Source organism: Echeneis naucrates, chromosome 5, assembly GCF_900963305.1.
Source record: "Echeneis naucrates chromosome 5, fEcheNa1.1, whole genome shotgun sequence".
NCBI lineage: Eukaryota > Metazoa > Chordata > Actinopteri > Carangiformes > Echeneidae > Echeneis > Echeneis naucrates.
The window spans coordinates 1,539,517-1,556,851 of NC_042515.1; the positions used below are offsets into that span (position 1 = coordinate 1,539,517).

At 44.3% G+C, this 17,335-nt stretch overlaps 2 protein-coding genes across 6 annotated transcripts in view; both read right to left on the reverse strand.

The window, feature by feature from the left end:
* Nucleotides 1–156: 156 nt before the first annotated feature.
* smpd4 (sphingomyelin phosphodiesterase 4) lies at nucleotides 157–11,203 on the reverse strand. 4 transcript variants are annotated; one of them, XM_029502847.1, is made up of 20 exons: nucleotides 11,078–11,203; nucleotides 10,712–10,777; nucleotides 10,198–10,284; nucleotides 9,613–9,749; nucleotides 9,458–9,533; nucleotides 9,084–9,192; nucleotides 8,934–8,986; nucleotides 8,679–8,830; nucleotides 8,216–8,348; nucleotides 7,691–7,762; nucleotides 5,817–5,954; nucleotides 4,221–4,375; nucleotides 3,998–4,088; nucleotides 3,644–3,741; nucleotides 3,355–3,518; nucleotides 2,433–2,638; nucleotides 2,059–2,289; nucleotides 1,743–1,874; nucleotides 1,517–1,645; nucleotides 157–1,151 (listed from the first exon to the last, which is right to left on the reverse strand). In XM_029502847.1, exons 2-20 carry the CDS (start codon nucleotides 10,748–10,750, stop codon nucleotides 831–833), a joined length of 2,523 nt encoding a protein of 840 aa, XP_029358707.1. In that variant the 5' UTR covers nucleotides 10,751–10,777; nucleotides 11,078–11,203; the 3' UTR covers nucleotides 157–830. The 4 variants fall into 4 exon arrangements, with proteins under 4 accessions (XP_029358707.1, XP_029358710.1, XP_029358709.1 ...); XM_029502849.1 differs by having other exon boundaries at nucleotides 831–1,151; nucleotides 5,865–5,954; XM_029502848.1 differs by having other exon boundaries at nucleotides 831–1,151; nucleotides 10,712–10,865; nucleotides 11,078–11,168.
* A 502-nt stretch (nucleotides 11,204–11,705) lies between these two features.
* Nucleotides 11,706–17,335, reverse strand: part of LOC115043369 (semaphorin-3D) — a 54,456-nt gene continuing 48,826 nt past the window's right edge. For both annotated transcript variants that reach the window (XM_029501770.1, XM_029501771.1), the window contains exons 14-18: nucleotides 16,343–16,384; nucleotides 16,031–16,188; nucleotides 14,575–14,639; nucleotides 13,733–13,872; nucleotides 11,706–13,650 (exon numbers count right to left, since the gene is read on the reverse strand). In XM_029501770.1, the coding sequence (XP_029357630.1) occupies nucleotides 13,231–13,650; nucleotides 13,733–13,872; nucleotides 14,575–14,639; nucleotides 16,031–16,188; nucleotides 16,343–16,384 (825 nt within the window). In that variant the 3' untranslated portion in view covers nucleotides 11,706–13,230. The remainder of the gene's footprint in view (nucleotides 13,651–13,732; nucleotides 13,873–14,574; nucleotides 14,640–16,030; nucleotides 16,189–16,342; nucleotides 16,385–17,335) is intronic.

Consider the following 17,335-nt stretch of genomic DNA (forward strand, 5'->3'; position numbering starts at 1 on the left):
AAACAAGATAAAAGCCTCTAATATTTGGTTTTAAAAGTTTGTTTTCAAATCTACCTTTTATCACGTGAAATGCATTTCTATTTCTCTCAATAAAGACATGTTGGATTAATCATTGGGCTTGTTCTCATTTCCTGTAAATAAATCAGAGCACAGAGGTACAAACAAGTGCAAATAGTTTATTGAGCCTTTTGGACAAACATGAAATCTGCTCTCACTGAGAAAAAAAAAAATCAACTTCAAATGTTGTGAACTGCACCTGATTTTAGATGCTGGTTTAAAAAACACAAAACAAAGCTGCAGCATGGCATTACAAACAGCAGCAACGCTGTATTTATTTCCACAGCGATCATGATAAAAAGTAAAATAGCATGTTAAGTAACCACAGAGCTGCCAGTTCAATTCCACATACAGCATCTCTGCACATGAAAGTCCGTCCTTTTTTAAATACATGAGCTCAGATCACGTGTTACTGGGATCAATAAAAGGCTGTAACAATCAGTTGATTAATTAATTTGTCTGAATTAACTGAATTAAACTTTAATGGCAACTGGTGAATCATTAGTGGAATAGCAGAACCAGACTGTTTAATTTTCTCAAATGTTAGAACTTCCTGTGTTTCCCTGTTTTTACATTTCAGTAAACGATTGGCTGGACTTTTGATGACATCACTGTTGGCGTCACTAAATTCAGTAATTAACAATGAAATTAATAGTTACCAAAAGAGTATTTCATTATTTATTATGTGTGTCTGGATCCAAGGAACAGTCAGTTGGTTAATATTCACACGTCAACATTGGAATTTATCAGATTCATCTTATGTGTCTTTGCTGCTAGTGTGTTTTCAGTTTGTCACTGAACAACGTCATCACCAGTCCGTACAGGAAGCCCCCCGCCAGGATGACCAGAGTGCTGGACACGGGGCCGAACGACAGCAGGGCCCCGAACACGTAGAGGAGCAGCAGCAGCAGTATCGTCCTGTAGCTGGCCAGCGGGCGCAGGCTCAGCCTCGGCTGCCGGCTCCTCTCCAGTTCCCGCCGGGACATCGGGCTGTGCTTCAGTTTTGTGTTGGAATTTGGATCCGTCAAGTAGTGACGACAAAGGCGACCCAGGAAGTCCGGCCGGGAGCAGAGGGTGCTCATGTGCACGCCGAACTGTGCAAGGACGACAGAGAAAAGAGAGAGGTCACGCTGTGCTGTTTATCAACTGATACAGGTCTGTTTGTTGTTGTAGCTGTTGTTTCTATGGGAAAATGTCCCTCCACCTCCCCAATTCATCAGCTCAGTCTCTAGTTTCCAGTCTTCAATACAACATGTTTATAGTTAAGCAGGGGATGGATAAGGGGGCGTGGCTACATGTGATTTGACAGACGATACTAAACATGGTGATCTGCTCGACAAGCAGTACAGGTCAGATAACTCAAAACGGACAAATTACAGCTGAAACCAGCCAACACATGAATTATTAACATAGAGCATCTCGCTCTAAATCAGACTGATGTGTGAGCTGCATCACTCACCCTCTCATTGACCAGAGACGAGATCCTGTAGAACAGCCTGACCAGCAGGGCGCTCTCATAGCTCCTGATGGGCTGGAGCTCCGGGTCTCCTTGATACTGAATGTCAAACCTGCGCAGTCCGTTAATGATCTGCACACACACACAAAACACAGGCGGTGTCAGGGCTTCAGTGTTTGCTGCTTGGCCCACAGCTCTAACTCCTCACGTTCCCATTTGGAACACTGACCTGCCTCCTGCCCAGATCGGTCAGGATGAGTCCGTTCTCTCCTTGGATGCAGTCAGGAAGCTGCTTGCAGTTGCCGTCGTCCTGGGAAGAACCCAGGTTTGATATGAGCTGAGTCAGCTGCCCCTGAGTCAGCTACAACACAAAGACACACAAAGTTCATCAACACAAACAGTCAGAGAGTTCACACTGTCATGTTTCTATTCTTCAGAGAGAAACTGGAAAATAAGTGAATAACTGAACTGATTCTGAAATCGGTGACCGCTGCCAATAAAACACATAACTGACATGGAACCCTCTCCAGATGAAATGACCTGACCTTGAAGATCTCACACAGGTTCTCCAGGGCTCGGTCCAGGTACTCGTGGGTCTTTTTCAGACACTCCCCGCCCTCGTCGAGTTCAGCTCCAGAGAAGGAGGTACTAAAGTCAGAGGAGCCCAAACTGAACCAGGACAGGAAGGAGGTGTTGGCTGCCATGTCGTTGGAGTGGTCTGATATCCTCTTCGCTGTCTGTCGGGCTTGCGCAATGATCTGGATCAACTTCATCACCTATAAAATAGACAGGAGAGAGATTAGCAGCCACAAACACCATCAACTATGCCACTACATTTACTCTGTGGCTGATCTCAAACACTCTGGGTGCTGCTGCATCATCAACTCTGGCCTAAATCTATGATAAAGGGTCCGCTTACTGCTCCTCTGAGCTCAGTGCCAAACATCTGTTTGTACTGACAGTCCTGTCCTTCCAGGGCGTAAACGTGGCTCTTCACCCTGAACACCATGTCAGTCACCACCTTCTGCCGTGACGACAGGTAGCTGCCTCCTTGTGTCGGCGTCAGGTAACCGCGGGGCTGCCGGTGGTGGAGGACGTGCTCCGGCTCCAGAAACCGCTGCTCACCTGAGGAAGATGACTGGATTAGTGTGAGTCAAACATTCCAGATAGAAGCCTGAAAAACGTTTCTCCTGTTTCATTAATACTGTCAGCTTGCTTTAATTGTGTTACCTTCTGTTCACACTTTCTTTGTTTTGCCCAAATAATCTTTGTTGTCTTGTGTAATTGTCCACTAAGATAATAATGTACATTGCTCTCCTCCCTCTTAGTTATTTAATTTGTGTATTTTTTCTTTTTTCTTTCCTCGCTCAGTCAGACCTGTCACTTTTCGTTTCACTGCCAGTGTTCTTGTGCAACTGCATGTGACAAATAAATATATTTGAATTTAGATCGAATTTATCATCGAACATCATATGCACTAAAATTTGAATGAAGTAATAAAAAAATAATAATAATAAAATGCGAATTTCCCATCTTACAGCAAAGCGTCTTTTCTCCTGGTTATAAAATCCATTCATTTTGGTTTTTGTTGTTAATGTAAAAGACAATTCGCATTCAGACCTGTTAACCTGGTCACATGACTCTGCAGTAGAAAAGTGTTGATCAGCTCAGATCGAGCACACTAATTTTCACCTGTTCTCTCACAGAGATGAGACATGATCAGCCATAAATTTGCTGCACGGCTTATAGCTCAGTCTGAACAGAAAGCCGGACCTTTATTAGCTGGTTTACTCACATTGAGGATCCAGGTAGATGCTTTGGAGGAAAAGAGACACCCTCACCTTTCTGGATCATATCTGCGAGGTTTGGCTGAGAGAACACTTTGGCCACCCTGAAGACCATCAGGGCGTTTTTGGCGTTGACCAGGTCTGTTCTCACTGCTCGGTTCAGAAAGACCTGGAAGAGCTTGGTGTACATGAGCAGGTTCTCCTGAACAAATACTTCCCTGCACAACAGAAAACAACAACTTCAGAAGTCACACTCAGGAGTCGTCCTAAGCAGCCTTTTATTGTGTCTGTCATTAAGAACACACCCTCGCAGACATGTTGGAAATGGTGTCAAAAGACTCACCATTTCTCAGGTACTGTTCGGTTTTGGTCCGGCTGAGGATTCATCTTCTCCCCTGTGTATCTCCATGGCTGGATGTAACTCAGCCACGTCTCCAACACCTGAACACACAACAAGCTCAACACCGAGCCAAGGTACTCTTTCTGTAAGTTTATATGTTAAATAAACTATTTACTTGTTAAAAAGGCAGCAACCTATCTGATTTATGGATCTAATGCAACAACCAAAGCTGCTAAAAGGGAAAAAGACATTGTTGGTTTCAAATCCTTGCAGGAAAAGTCTGAGCTGAACCAATCGCTGGAGATGAAGGAATCAGACAAGCTCTGACTGTGAACAACAGAGCAGAGTGAAACATACCGCTCTGAAAGAGGCATCGAGAGGCCAATGACCGAAGCAGTGCTGGAGAAACAGGTAGAGCTTCTGCTGAACAAAACGCTGCACCACCACTCTGAGAGGAAAAACAGACAGGTCAGCAAAGTCGGCCTGGTGTCAGCTACCAACATTTAAGGGCCCTGAGGCGGGGAAGGTTGCTAGCCGCTAACCTGCAACGTTCCCCACATTCAGGGAGGTTTGCACTGACCTCTTGAACTCCTCCAGGGGGCTGGGATGAGTGTGCGAGTGGGCCGAGGGTGAGGACGACAGCTGCTCCGGCTTCAGGCTGTTGGAGAAGGCGTGCAGATGTTTCACCAGGAGACGCACAACCAGCACGTGCTCCTCTGTTGGAGTGAAGGGCTCCTGAAAAAACGAGCGGTCACACAGTGCTACACAAAACACACAAGACCGCCCACCCATCCCACCCCAACACCATCTCAGCTCCCGTTTCCAAAAGCAGCCAGTCTTAATGCACCCCAGTCCAAAAGCAGCCAAGCGGCCATCACCAACTCAGAGCTCTGTCTTTGTGACGCAGTACCGAGGTCCCACATGAGTCACAGTCTCCGTCTGACCTGAGAGATATTAAACAGCACATCTGGTTGTTTCTTCTCTCCTTTTTTTACATGAATTATTTCAGCCAAACTTGGGAGTGACACTCATTTCTGTGTGGTGAGTTATTTTAGTTCTCTTGCTCACTTTAGTGAAATGAAAGAAAATCCTGCACGGCGTCATTGCTCACCTTTTCTCAGTGTGATTAATTTTGCCTTTGTCAAACTGTGAGAGTGACTGCTGAGCTACTGAGCCGTTCAGGATTACATGCTGCTTTCACTTTAAAATGAACTTTCATGAATTCAATCCCTCACCCAAGCTAGCAGTTAGCTAACAGTTAGCTGCGCTGGGATTGAGCTAAATATTGGCAGTTAGCGTGTTAGCTGTCAAAATACTGACTGACGCCTGAAGAACTGACTAAAGAGAATCAACAAACCTCCAACACATTACATGGTGAATAAATAAAGGTTAATGAATGGCTGAGCATCATTATTTTGATATCTAATATAAAAGTTAGTTAAAGATTATCACAAGTAGATTTATTAAAATGTAAGAATAAGTGTATAATTTAAGGAATTAGTCTGCGGGACCTCAATGCTCTGTAACCAGCTCATAGCAAAGCTGCTTTGTCAAATATCTCCTGGATGATGACTGGAATGTAAAATAAGATGTTGTGAGTGAGTGGTGTCTTTTGCTTTGCAAAGAGCAATAGAAAGAAGCAATAAACAACCACGGCAACATGTAGAGAGCACATCAGATATACTTTAAGAGACATGCCTTTAAAAAAAAAAAACAAAAAACAAAAACGAGCCACAGCTAAAGCAGTAACAAAGATTCATTCCAGATTACTTCTGTCAAGGGTACTTCTCTGTAAAAATCCGTAGGTTAAACACCAAGACTGGTGCCAGCCGACCATAAACCTCCTCTCTAAAATCTGTATGAACAACCAGGCTCATCAAAAGGCAAATAAAACCTTGATGTAAAGGTTCAAAAACAGGCCAAAGTCTGGGTTGTCTTATTGTTTTAGTATTGGTGACAATATATTGTACATCACAATCCACCAACCACTTTCACCTTCTCACTAGCTGCTGGAAAACAAACATTCACATGATGGCTGGTTATGTGGAAAAGCAGGATAAAGTAACATGCAAACCAACGTGTGAGTGCATTAGGATGGTGATTGGAAGGACAATGTCTCACCACAGAGAGAGAGAGAGAAGTACCCTTGACTTGACCTTAACTGAGTGAGGTTTACCTCCAGGAGGCCCCAGAGGGGCGGGGGTGAATGAAAAGGTAAAAGTACTTGGTAGGTGTGGAGGGTCCCAGAGCCTGGTGGGGCGTGGGGTTGGCACGGCATGCTGGACATACTGAGGCGGTACTGCAGCAGCGCCAGCTGTTCACCCGTAACCACCAGGAGGGGGGAGAGGAGGATAAGGAAGAGTGAAGACAACGACACAGGGTGGAGGAGGAAGAGGAGAAAGAAAGGGTGCCAGGAGGAAGGTAAACATGAGAATAGGAGAAAGGGAAGAGTGCAACCAGACAGAAATAATTGGCCAAAAACATTCAGGAGGAAAGGAGCAGAAAACAGGAGAGGAGACAAACAACAGTAAAATATTGGCTGTTTTCATTTGCGGGAAAGATCAAGCCTGTCTTGGCCTCCAGATGGGATGGGAATCATTTCACACACGACCAAACTGGCCCATTTGTTTAAGGAAACTGTTAATGACAATATTAGTCTTATAATTGCTGTTTATTTGACGCTAGACAGAGTTATAACATACACATGCTTCTCTATGAGGCAATGATGGCAGTGCAGACAAAAACTGTACCAAGTCTGACAAAACTCCATGTATCCAGATGGACAGATCAACTTTAACATGGACTCTGGATACTGGCTTTAATAATTCCCATCCCTGTTATTTAACATCAGAGTGAACCTTAAACTGGAAGATGTTGTTTTACCTAATCACAGCTTTAAATGTTATGTCAAAATTCTGCATGTGAACAAATTCAGTTTAACAGTTTGATTAAATCTTAACTTCAGATCAAAAAACTGTCTCTCTCAGTTTACAGTTAAAGGTCGACTCTCCACATAGGATCAACATACAACACAACAAAACTGAACATTTATCAAATTACTGCGGTGTTTCTGATGCAGGTCAGTAAACAGGATGTTTCACTAATTTCTTAGTTTCTTGTGAGGCTTTATGAGGCAGTAATGGAGGCAAGTTTAGATTTCTTTATCAACCTGAATAAATTAAATGGCAGGTTAATCAATAGCAAAAATAATTTAACTGGAGAAGTAATCATTTACCAGAACCGCATTGGATTAAAATATTACTGCCACATAAACAATGAGGAAACCATGCAATTCCACATAGCAGAGGGTCAAAGGTCATGTCACAACATGGCGCACGTGAAGGAACAAACAACATCAGGATAAAGTCGCACTGTGACCGTTTTCAAAACCTGAGCTTTATATTATTCCTCGAAAAATCCTTCACAGTGTGACTTTATGTTGGTGTTTGACAAGCAACCACATATAGAAAAAACAAATATAGGCATGCAGCATGCAACAAGTGTGAGGAAGCACATCACTTAATGTCATAATTTCATTCCGCAGCTACTCAAATACTATGAATTCTTCAGAAAACACACCAAATATGACACAGAGAATCAGATGCTTTGAAAGCTGCTTGCTGTGTGAACAGAGGGAGTTATTGGTGAAGTTATCCTTCAACAGCTTCCCAACCTCAAAGCAAGTTTCTCTACAGCTAGGTTTACAGACAACTTCACCGCAGCCTGCTCAGGATGTTTCTGGTATTTTCCAGACACGGTGGCCTTTGTGTCTTTAAACTCATGCACAGGGTTTGAGTAGGACTTCCAGACTATAGCTGGTCAGAAGCCTAGGGGGCTCACAGACAAAATGTCTGACCGCACTGCTGCTGGCCAGCACCACTTTCTCACCCTGGGCTTTCTCTGAGACAGGACAGAGATGATGGAGACAGGGGGGGGGGGGGGGGGGGGGTGTGGTCAGCCAGTCAACAGCCAGCCGTGCGATGATGCTGCAGTGCAAAGAGGGTGGGGGGAGCAGAGGAGGTGTTGGGGACATTTTGTCTGTTCTCCTACCTTCACCTGAGGAGACTGCAGCTTCTGGTACATCTCCAGGGAGTAATGATGGAGCCAGATCTCCACAAACATCTGGGAAAGAGGAAGCAGCACAGGTTAACTCTCCATCTATTAAATTTCATTATATTTACTGATTTTTCAGACACTTTTATCAAAAGTGGCCTATAACTGACGGACATAAGTACAGCTTCAGTGCAGCAGTGGCCTTGGCACAAGTATGAAGACTACACATCTCTGAAGTCTTCAGGAGCTTGTAGAAGACAGAGGAATGTTTTTGCACTAATTAACTTTGTTGCCTGGTTCCGACTTTAACTACAGACCACAACAGTCTGGACTGAGATTATCTTGTTTGAAGAGAGTTGAATGAATGAGTTCCATCAGATGGTGCAGGCCCAGAATCATTCTGAAGGCAGCATTAGTGGCTTTAACTTGATTTGGCCAATCATGGGTAGTTGGTGTGCTGACTGCTCTTCTGGGTCATCTGGGTTCAGAACTCAGTGACCCACAGTTGGATTTGTCTCTCACCTGTAACAGAGTTTCGGACCTCCAGATTTCCTGTGCTGCAGGATCTGCATTGACAGATGGTTGATGGAAAATGTGATGTTTCAGGAGACTGGGGCTGTGGACGCCATAACCAGCGAAGGAAACGCTGGAAGATCTGTTGGGGCAGTATTTTAAATAGATTTACTCACAACAAATAAACTACTTTAAGCCCATGGAAGCTTCATATGTTTTCAAGTGTGATGTGATTTTTAGAGCTTTTATTGCTGCATGTTTTTTTTTTCTAAACTTTAGAATCAGCTCTCTTTAAGAGCCCTGATTTGTTTATCCACTGACTTTAGTACTTCAGAGGGTAAACTGATGAACCAAATTGCCTCACATTTGAAGGTTATTGTTTTATTTTATTATTTTGGGAAAACAGCGGCCAAACCTTTAGGAAATCTGACTGAGGCAGGTTTATTGAACCTATAGATAAAAATATAATTACCTTGGCGAAGGTGCAGTTACAGAGCCTCTGGAGTCAGAGAAGGGAGAAGGAGGCACACTTCCTTCACTGGGGAGGAAGTATTTCAGGTAAGTGTCCACCAACACAAAGTAGGCACTGTCTGTGGAGCTCCCATGTTGGCCTGGGGGATAGTTCTGAAAGCAGAACAGTGATTATTAATATTACTGTGAAGAATATCAGGTCATAATGCTTTGGTCATCTAAGTTAGAGAAAACAGACTGCACTTCACCCACCCACCTTTGGCGTGATGAGACAGTAGGCAAAATTGAACATGAAGAATTCAAACGGATCTGAAGAATGTTAAGGAATAATCATGTTCAGTCTATTAAACACCTTGAAAACAAAAAACAACCCCAGACTGATCAGTGCATATGTTGTGTAGGATACTGAGAGCCAGGTTGAGGGTCAGCAGACCAGACAGGGGGAACTGCAGCTTTTTGTGGAACAGAGGGCAGTCTGGGAGGACTCCTTCCTGGATGCAGGCCTTCACAGGGCCCTTCAAGACACACAGAGTGCAGAAGTGAGATAAATGCAGGTGGATTTGGTTGGCATTTTGCCAATCGACCAGCTAGGATCTTTCAACACTGGTTGAAACATAAAAACATATTAACACAAACCTCAGCAGCTACAGAAACAAGTACAACATCATAAACCTTTTCTGTTACATCCTATCAACATGTACATCGTTACAACATCCAGTTTTATCTTTCCTTTCCCCTATCTGTTATTCTACAGGCAAAAAAAGAGATGGCTGTTCTTACCGGGAGATAATTAACAGGTATTTCATATTTGTACTCTTCTGCTTGAAGCTTATATACGAGTTTCATCATTGGCCCACTGACGAGAGAAAGAACAATGTTTGACTGAACTCTTTAAAGACAATCAACAAAACTAATGGAACACACACACAAACTACCTGGGATTCAGAAACTCCATAACAATGTTGTACTCATTGCTCCTTGAATGTAGCAGTCGCAGGTTCCAGCCTGCGATGATGCCGTCCAGGCTGCCAAACACACTCTCCACCAACCAGGGGAAAATCAGGTGTAGCTCCTAAAGGGGAAACGCACACAAAAGAAACGGACTGTAATTTTGCTGCCTCACACTCATCCTTTGTGTCACTCACTGAACACCAGACGAACCTCAACTCTCCAGTTACACTTGCACACAGTTGAGATCCTCACAGTGAACCTGCCAGAGGACCTGCAGCTGTCCCCAAACACTCAAAGCACTGAACATAAAATGCCACATCAGCCCTGCCGTCCACTCACCACTTAAGACAGAGTGGACAGACTAGAGTTCCGTGGCTGCAATGCACGAATCCAATGATATGTATTACAGCTATTTTTAACCAATAAGCAAACAAAAAAACTATGTAGAGCTGCTTCTCACTGCAGCACACTCCTGACATGTTTAAGTTTCATTTAATCGATTAGTTCAGTGAAGAGCCATTTGCATCAAGTAGAGCAGATTGTAAAAACAGATCAGGAGCCGGCAGTACCTTTGCAGGATAATCGTCAATGATCTTCACCAGATCTTGGCATCGCTGCAGGAGAGGTTTGGTGGTCGCATCAGCTTTTAGGTTTGCCTGAAGAAACATCACACACATTTTAAATCCAACACAAGAGCTGATATGTGACAGCATTTGCCAACATGTCAAGATTTTTATTCTAAAATAACCAAAAACATTAAACAAGACGATTCAAGACATTGTTTATACTTGAGACATACAATACAATAATGTCTGCGTGAACACTTTACTGTTCATAATATTAAATATGAACAGTTAGGGAAACTAATTTAAGAGTGGAATGTGTGAGTACACTCGGGGACTGTTTTTTAAACAACAGGGGCAGTTTGATGCATTTTACAGTTTAGTTTTGGGCAGGTGGAATATTACTGTTATAACCAACCTGCATTATTAAGCTGTGGCAGTTTAAACTACTACACATTCTGAGCTCCAGGTTGTTGTGGACACTGTTTGTGTTTGGTGTAAAAAGTGAACAACCCCTCACCAGGAGGAAACTGGGCTGCTGTAAGGTCGGAGCAGCCATGGAGCTGATTCCTGCTGGAAGTCCCGCCTGTTGGGAGGAAATTCACACAGAAACCTTCATCTTATCATTCTCCTTCAGTAGGACGGCACTGAAACCAGTGATGGGGAAGGGGGGTCTGTGGAAACACGGTGAGCTCTGACAATCCAACTAAAACGTCTCAAACTGAGCAGAAAACTAAAAACACGACAGTCAGCGTGAGCGGGTTAGCTTAGCGGCGGCTAACGGGGCAGAAGTGACCCAACAGCCGAGAAGTCGCTCCCTGTCGGGGATAAACATCACCTACAGCCGGGCAGCGAGCCTCCACACTCCGCCTGAACTTCTCTTTACCTTCGCTGCTGTCAGTAAGTCACTTTTCAGCTTCTTTCACATCGATGTAGTCTCCATTAGCGTCGCTCAGAGAGACCAGCAGCCGTTAGATTCTTCTTCTTCTCCTTCTGCTGCTCCTGTTTCTTCTTCTTCGGTTATTGGAGGTTGTCAACCAGCGTGTAGGTTCATTACCGCCACCTAACGGTTTGGTTTATTTTAACTTCAGTTAATTTCGTTTCGTTTCATTTCATTTATTTGTTTTTGTTGAGTTTTCACTTATCTTAGTTTAGTTTGATGGAATTTATTTAGTTTAATTTGTTTTGATTTGACTTGATTCAGCTGATTTAATGAAATTTACTTTATCTTAGCTTTGCTTAACTTAGTTGAGTTGTACAAAGTTATATTATGATATCAAATAGGAAAAAATTGTGCAGACAGGAGAAGACAAGCCCAAAGAGCTAATAAAGAGTCCTCCCCTCTGTTCCAACCACTTATTAAAACTAATTAGATGGAGCAATAAAACAACATATATATAAATAAAGAACAAAAATTATAATGTTAATCCAAATAGTAATCCAAACCTTAAATAAACAGATCATTTCAAACAACGTTTAAACTACGTCAGGAACAAAATTGTGAAACAATTTAATGTTTTTATTTGTTTTATTTTACAAGTTGTCATTTAGAGGCATATTCACATACAGTATAACTGTTTCATTCGTCAGTTCCTGATGGCAAAGCTTATTAGAGATGTGACATTAAAATGATCGAAAACACACAAGTTTATATAAACACTGACAGAATGCAAAACTAAATTCTTGTACATGAAGAAAGAAAACTATCAAAAATAGAGTTCTTTAATATACATTGACGTGAGTAATAATCATTAGTTACATGGAAGAATTAATAAGCTATACACAAGGTCCATTGGTGTGTGCGTTTCCACTGAGGCCTTAAATCAGCTTTATATCTCAGAACAAACATAAATATGCGTAGAAAACATTATCTTTCTGTTAAAAAGTTAAAAGCAGAGCAATAAACTGAACAAAATTTTTATCTGACATTTATATGTAAATGTCTGTCGACGTTGTGTGTAAGATTCTGATCCATTTTCACCTGACTATTGTTGCTGCTGCAAAACTGGTTGTATTCACACATAAAATAGATAGTTTAGGTAGAAAAAGGACACACAGATGTGACTACTGGTAAATTCACTGTCTTAAAAGTTAATGGAAATACTCTCTTACATGTCAAGTTGTAACTTTAAAAATCCTGAAAGCTTCAAATCTTTTTAAATATTATTTAATAATCACGGCTAAATAGTTTAAATATGAAAAATGCTCTTTTTTTGTTACTATTTATCAACAGTCTAACAAGAAAAGTCCAAATCTAAAACATGATCGGACTGATTTAATTGGATTTTATGACAACGGTGTCTTCTGATGAAACCACCAAACACAGAAGTTAAAGTTAAAGACTGTGATTATAATTTCAGGAGGATTTATTTGTTCAAAGAGGAAGATGTCCCACACAGATGACAGCCTGTGACAGCTGTGTCCCCGTTCAGGGGCTGAGTTTGAAGACTTTTTTACCGGGCAACAGGAGTCGTGCTTTCCATCTCCTTTCAGTTCGGCCTTCGCTACAAAAGACCAGACCACGTCGTCCTGAACTGGGTCACAACTTTTATTACTAAGCTGAACTCCAGAAGGTGGCAGATAAGGCAGAAACTATCCCGTCCGTCGCTAACAAAGAAATCAGGGCCTTTAAACTGAAATCAGTTTGTGTTTATCCAGAGAATCGGGATATCTAAGAAAAGCTCGTCCTTTAAACGGATACAGTGTGTTGTGTTGTAAACTTTCAGCATTACATGAAGATGACTATCTGTAGAGACACCGGATGCCGTCGTGCTGGGCTGAATTTCTTCTGAAATTATTTGAACAATAGCGTTTTCAGCTTTAGCTGAAGCTCCAAACTAATGAACAAAGCTAATAAGATGAATTTAGAGACATATGACTTCTTTTCTACTTTGCTGTTTTCATTTTTTTATTTTCATTTATATTTTATTTATTTTTTTGGTGGTGTCTAAATGTGAAAATATTCAGGAGGAGGATATACTGCTGTCTGGATGTAATTGGTTCACGTCCTCTGGGTGTCCTGGGTCAGTAGTCTGGGGACTACAGGGGGATCTCAGGGGGGTTGTTTCTCCTCACCCGGGCCTTCCTGCTCTCCTGTTTCAGCTTCAGAGTGCGGAGTTTCTGCTGCCGGCGTTTCTCCCGGTACCACAGCTGCTCGCAGTACTCGTCCATCATGTGCAGGTCTTTGTAGCTCTTCTGAGGGTGCTGGGGCAGCCACGAGTTCCTGTGTCCCGACAGCTGGGGCCCCGGCTGGCCCAGGGGCCCTGGGACCGGGCCGAGGTGCTGCTGGTGGCGGGCCGGGTGGAGGTTGTGGTTGGGGATGATGTGGACGCGGTATCGGGCCAGGACCTGGGTGTAGGAGTGCTCTTGGCTGGTGCAGGTGTAGAGGCCAGCGTCCCCCAGCTCCAGGCGTTGAACCAGCAGCCCTCGCTTCATGTGGAGCGTGCGGTGGTCGTCGGTCTGAGAAGAAACCAGCCAGATTGAACCCAACCTGCCTGTCCAATCATCCAGCCATCACAGATACATCAGAACAAACACTGACCTCTCTGCTCTCCTGCGGCTGGCTGTCTGAGCGCTGCGTCGTCCACCTGAGCTCGGCCTGAGAAGACCGAGGGACGCACTCCAGGAAGGTGGAGTTCCCCTCCACGCCGTACACCAGCTTCACCTCCACGGGGTTGGCACCTGACGGAGAGTCAGGAGAGTGGAGCATGAAAACTGCAGACACATCAAATATCCTGTAGAGGGCGCCACGTTTCCTCTTTCAGGGTAATAAAGCAAAGAAGGTTTTTACTGAATGAATTTACGTTTGGTTTTATTTCTTTAAGGTTTAAAGTACAAAGAATTGAAAGAAGTGACATGAACCTTTTCAAAATGAAAGATGGCACAGATTTTTTTGATGATGGTGAGATGATGAGAGAGATCTTAGACTACACTGAGATGGTTTTTGGGCCTTAAAGCCATAGCATGAAAGATATAAACCTTTCAAAATAAAAGGCTACTGAAGAGTTAAACATTGGACTTTGATTAAAAGTGAACAAACCTTTCCTTTAAGTCCACAAACAGACTGGTGTTAAACAGAGCAATCCTGAGACAGTGTCTTATTTGGACCTTCAGCATCAGGACGTGTGTTCGAGATGACAAAATGAGCGTTCGTTACGATAAAACACACTCAGGGACAAACCTTCTTTGGTTTTTACATTCCAGTCTAGCTGAGGCACTTCAGAATGCACCATCAATCACACGGGGAGGTAAATGGGAATCTGTTCTCACACACACACACACACACACTGCAGCAACACCACTGGACGTCCGTTATGTAACTGAAGACAGGAAAACACTGAAAACGGAGACAGTCTCTTTAGATCTGACGGTGGAGGTGCTTACCTTCCTCCGTGACTGGGCACTGGCTCCAGGGGTCTCCATATTTTATATCCTGTCTTCGTGCCCGCCTAACGCACACAAAAACACAAAGACATAAGGTTTATAATGTGTTTCTTGTTGTGGGTTTGTTTGAAACTGTTCGATTGTGTTGAATTTTAAGCATCAGGGTCAGTTTTCAGAAGTTTTCACGGATACGAAACCTTCTGCAGGTCTGAAGGAGCTTCGTCACAGTTGATCTCAGTTTGTGACTGAAAACCTGGACATGGCGGTCTACTGCGGTGGTAACGAGCTGACTCCCGTTTCCACCTTCAGCTCTACAGAAATGTCCCCTGCTGTGGTGACATGCTGCATTTTTCGATTCCCTCCGCACATCAATGCACAGCTGTCTGCAGCTGTTAGCTCGAACTCAACGTGGGAAAAACAGCTTTCCTGTTTAATAAAAGCCGACCTGTCATAACAGCAGATCGACGTCACTGACCAATCAGAGTCTGTGTGTCAGCACGAGGTGTAAAACTCAACACCGTAATTATTCCATGTTAGTTCATAAATCGTGAGTTTTTTTATGATGAAAGAAACTGCTGAAGGTGACAAAAAGCGCGTGACGGCGTTCGATCCTCCTGCTGTCGGCTCGTCGGGGGTGAAAACATGAAGCTACCGTGATAATGAAAGAGAAAACACGAAGCAGGAAGAGGTCACCGAAGTACTGAGCTGTCTCCTCCTTCCAGTCCAACCATCCAATTTCAACAAAACATCATCGTGAGTCGGGACAGTTTGAGTCCACTGAGGCGGGGTACAGCGACCTTGACCTTTGACCCCTGGCCTCCAAAATGTAGTCATTTCATCCTCGAGCCCAAGAGAGGGTTTGGAACGAATTTCAAGAAGTTCATTTCAGGCTTTGCTGAGCTATGATGATGATTCATGGGGCTAAAACCGTATTTATGAGGTCACAGTGACCTTTAACCTTTGACCACCAGAATCGAATCAGTTCATCTTTGAGTCCCGGTGGACATGGACGGTTCATCCTCTGGGGAAAATAAATATCTGTATAAGAGGTTGAGCTATATTAGTCTGAACCAGAGTGAGCGACCGCAGAGCTCGTCAGCCAGGCTGAAAATTCGCTCCCTCCTTTCCTCCTCTCCACCCTTGCCCCCTCGTTCCCTCCTTTCCTCCTCTCCACCCTTGCCCCCTCGCTCCCTCCTTTCCTCCTCTCCACCCTTGCCCCCTCGCTCCCTCCTTTCCTCCTCTCCACCCTTGCCCCCTCGTTCCCTCCTTTCCTCCTCTCCACCCTTGCCCCCCTCGTTCCCTCCTTTCCTCCTCTCCACCCTTGCCCCCTCGTTCCCTCCTTTCCTCCTCTCCACCCTTGCCCCCTCGTTCCCTCCTTTCCTCCTCTCCACCCTTGCCCCCTCGTTCCCTCCTTTCCTCCTCTCCACCCTTGCCCCCTCGTTCCCTCCCTCCTTACCTCTTGCTGGTGGGGAAGTATCTGGAGCAGGTCTGGCCGTCCCAGGAGCAGTAGGGGTCTCTGGCCAGGCAGCACTCAGGGCAGCCGGTCCCGTACAGCTCACACCTCTGGAGGCCGAGCTGGACCACGCCAAGCTCACTGGACACAAACAGCTGTTGCTGTGGGTGGGGGGGGCGGGGGGGGGATTATTATAATGATATATAACAATATGACATCTGTAGCACACAGTTACATAAAAATTCCTTTGTAAGTTTACTAAAGTGTTTATTCTTTAAATTCAGCTTCAGAAAACAACACAACACATGGACCTACTCTCTTGGTTGACAGCTCCATGCTCAGGATGGGGGTGGGACTCTGTGGGAGAGAGGAGAATACATGAATGCGCCTACAGCGTCACACAAAAAACACACGTCGCACAACCTGACTAACAGATGTGACTTCATTCTCTTCAGTCTTTTATTCTGAAGGGTTGACATCCTTAGGAAGATATTTTTGTAGTTTTAAGAGCCAAAAACCATCTCAGACTAGTTTCTCCTCTCTGGAGCTTCAGGAACAAGCGCTCGGTCCAGCAGGTAGATAACATCAACCTGGTTTATTTTGATTTTTTAATTCCAGGTTGAAATCAGTTAAAGTTCAACATATTGTTTAAATTAATAAGCATGAAGAACTTCATGTTTGCTGCTCCTCAGAAACACTTTTATTTTTTAAATAGTCTAACTTTGTCTCCAAAGCCTGCAGAGGCTGTCCTTTGTGACAGTGTGTGTCCAGAGAAGAATAAAAGCCCCAGTCATTCAATCACACTACGCCCACTGTTTGCAGAAAAACCTGGAAGAATGGCAGAAAGAGCGGCGGCTCGTATGACCGACACTCAAACCATCTGCCCTGATATTCCCGCCCTGACTGAGGCTGAGGAATGTGCTCGGCGCTGTGTGAAACGCCGAGGCCTCGGCGGCTCCGAGGTCACGGGAGCTACAGAGATTAGAAATCTAATGGGTGTCCACCCCCCCTCGGTGGGATAAATGATCCCACAGCTCCTTTTCTCCGGCTCGCTGGCTTGTTTCGTGCCCGATGAAGGGAGTCGACGACCCCTGACCGCGCTGAGTGGACGGGTCGAGCCGAGGCGGGAGATAAAGGAGAGTCGCCTCACAGCCAGCAGACTGACCAACCATTCAAACGCCTCCAATCTGAGAAAAGCGGCCCCCACCCGGAGCAGATCGTCGGCCAGAGTGGCTGTTTGCAGCTGTTTTTACCCCGATCCTGCTCCGACTGGTGGAAATGGGTCACTTCCTGTTTTAATCTGACAAT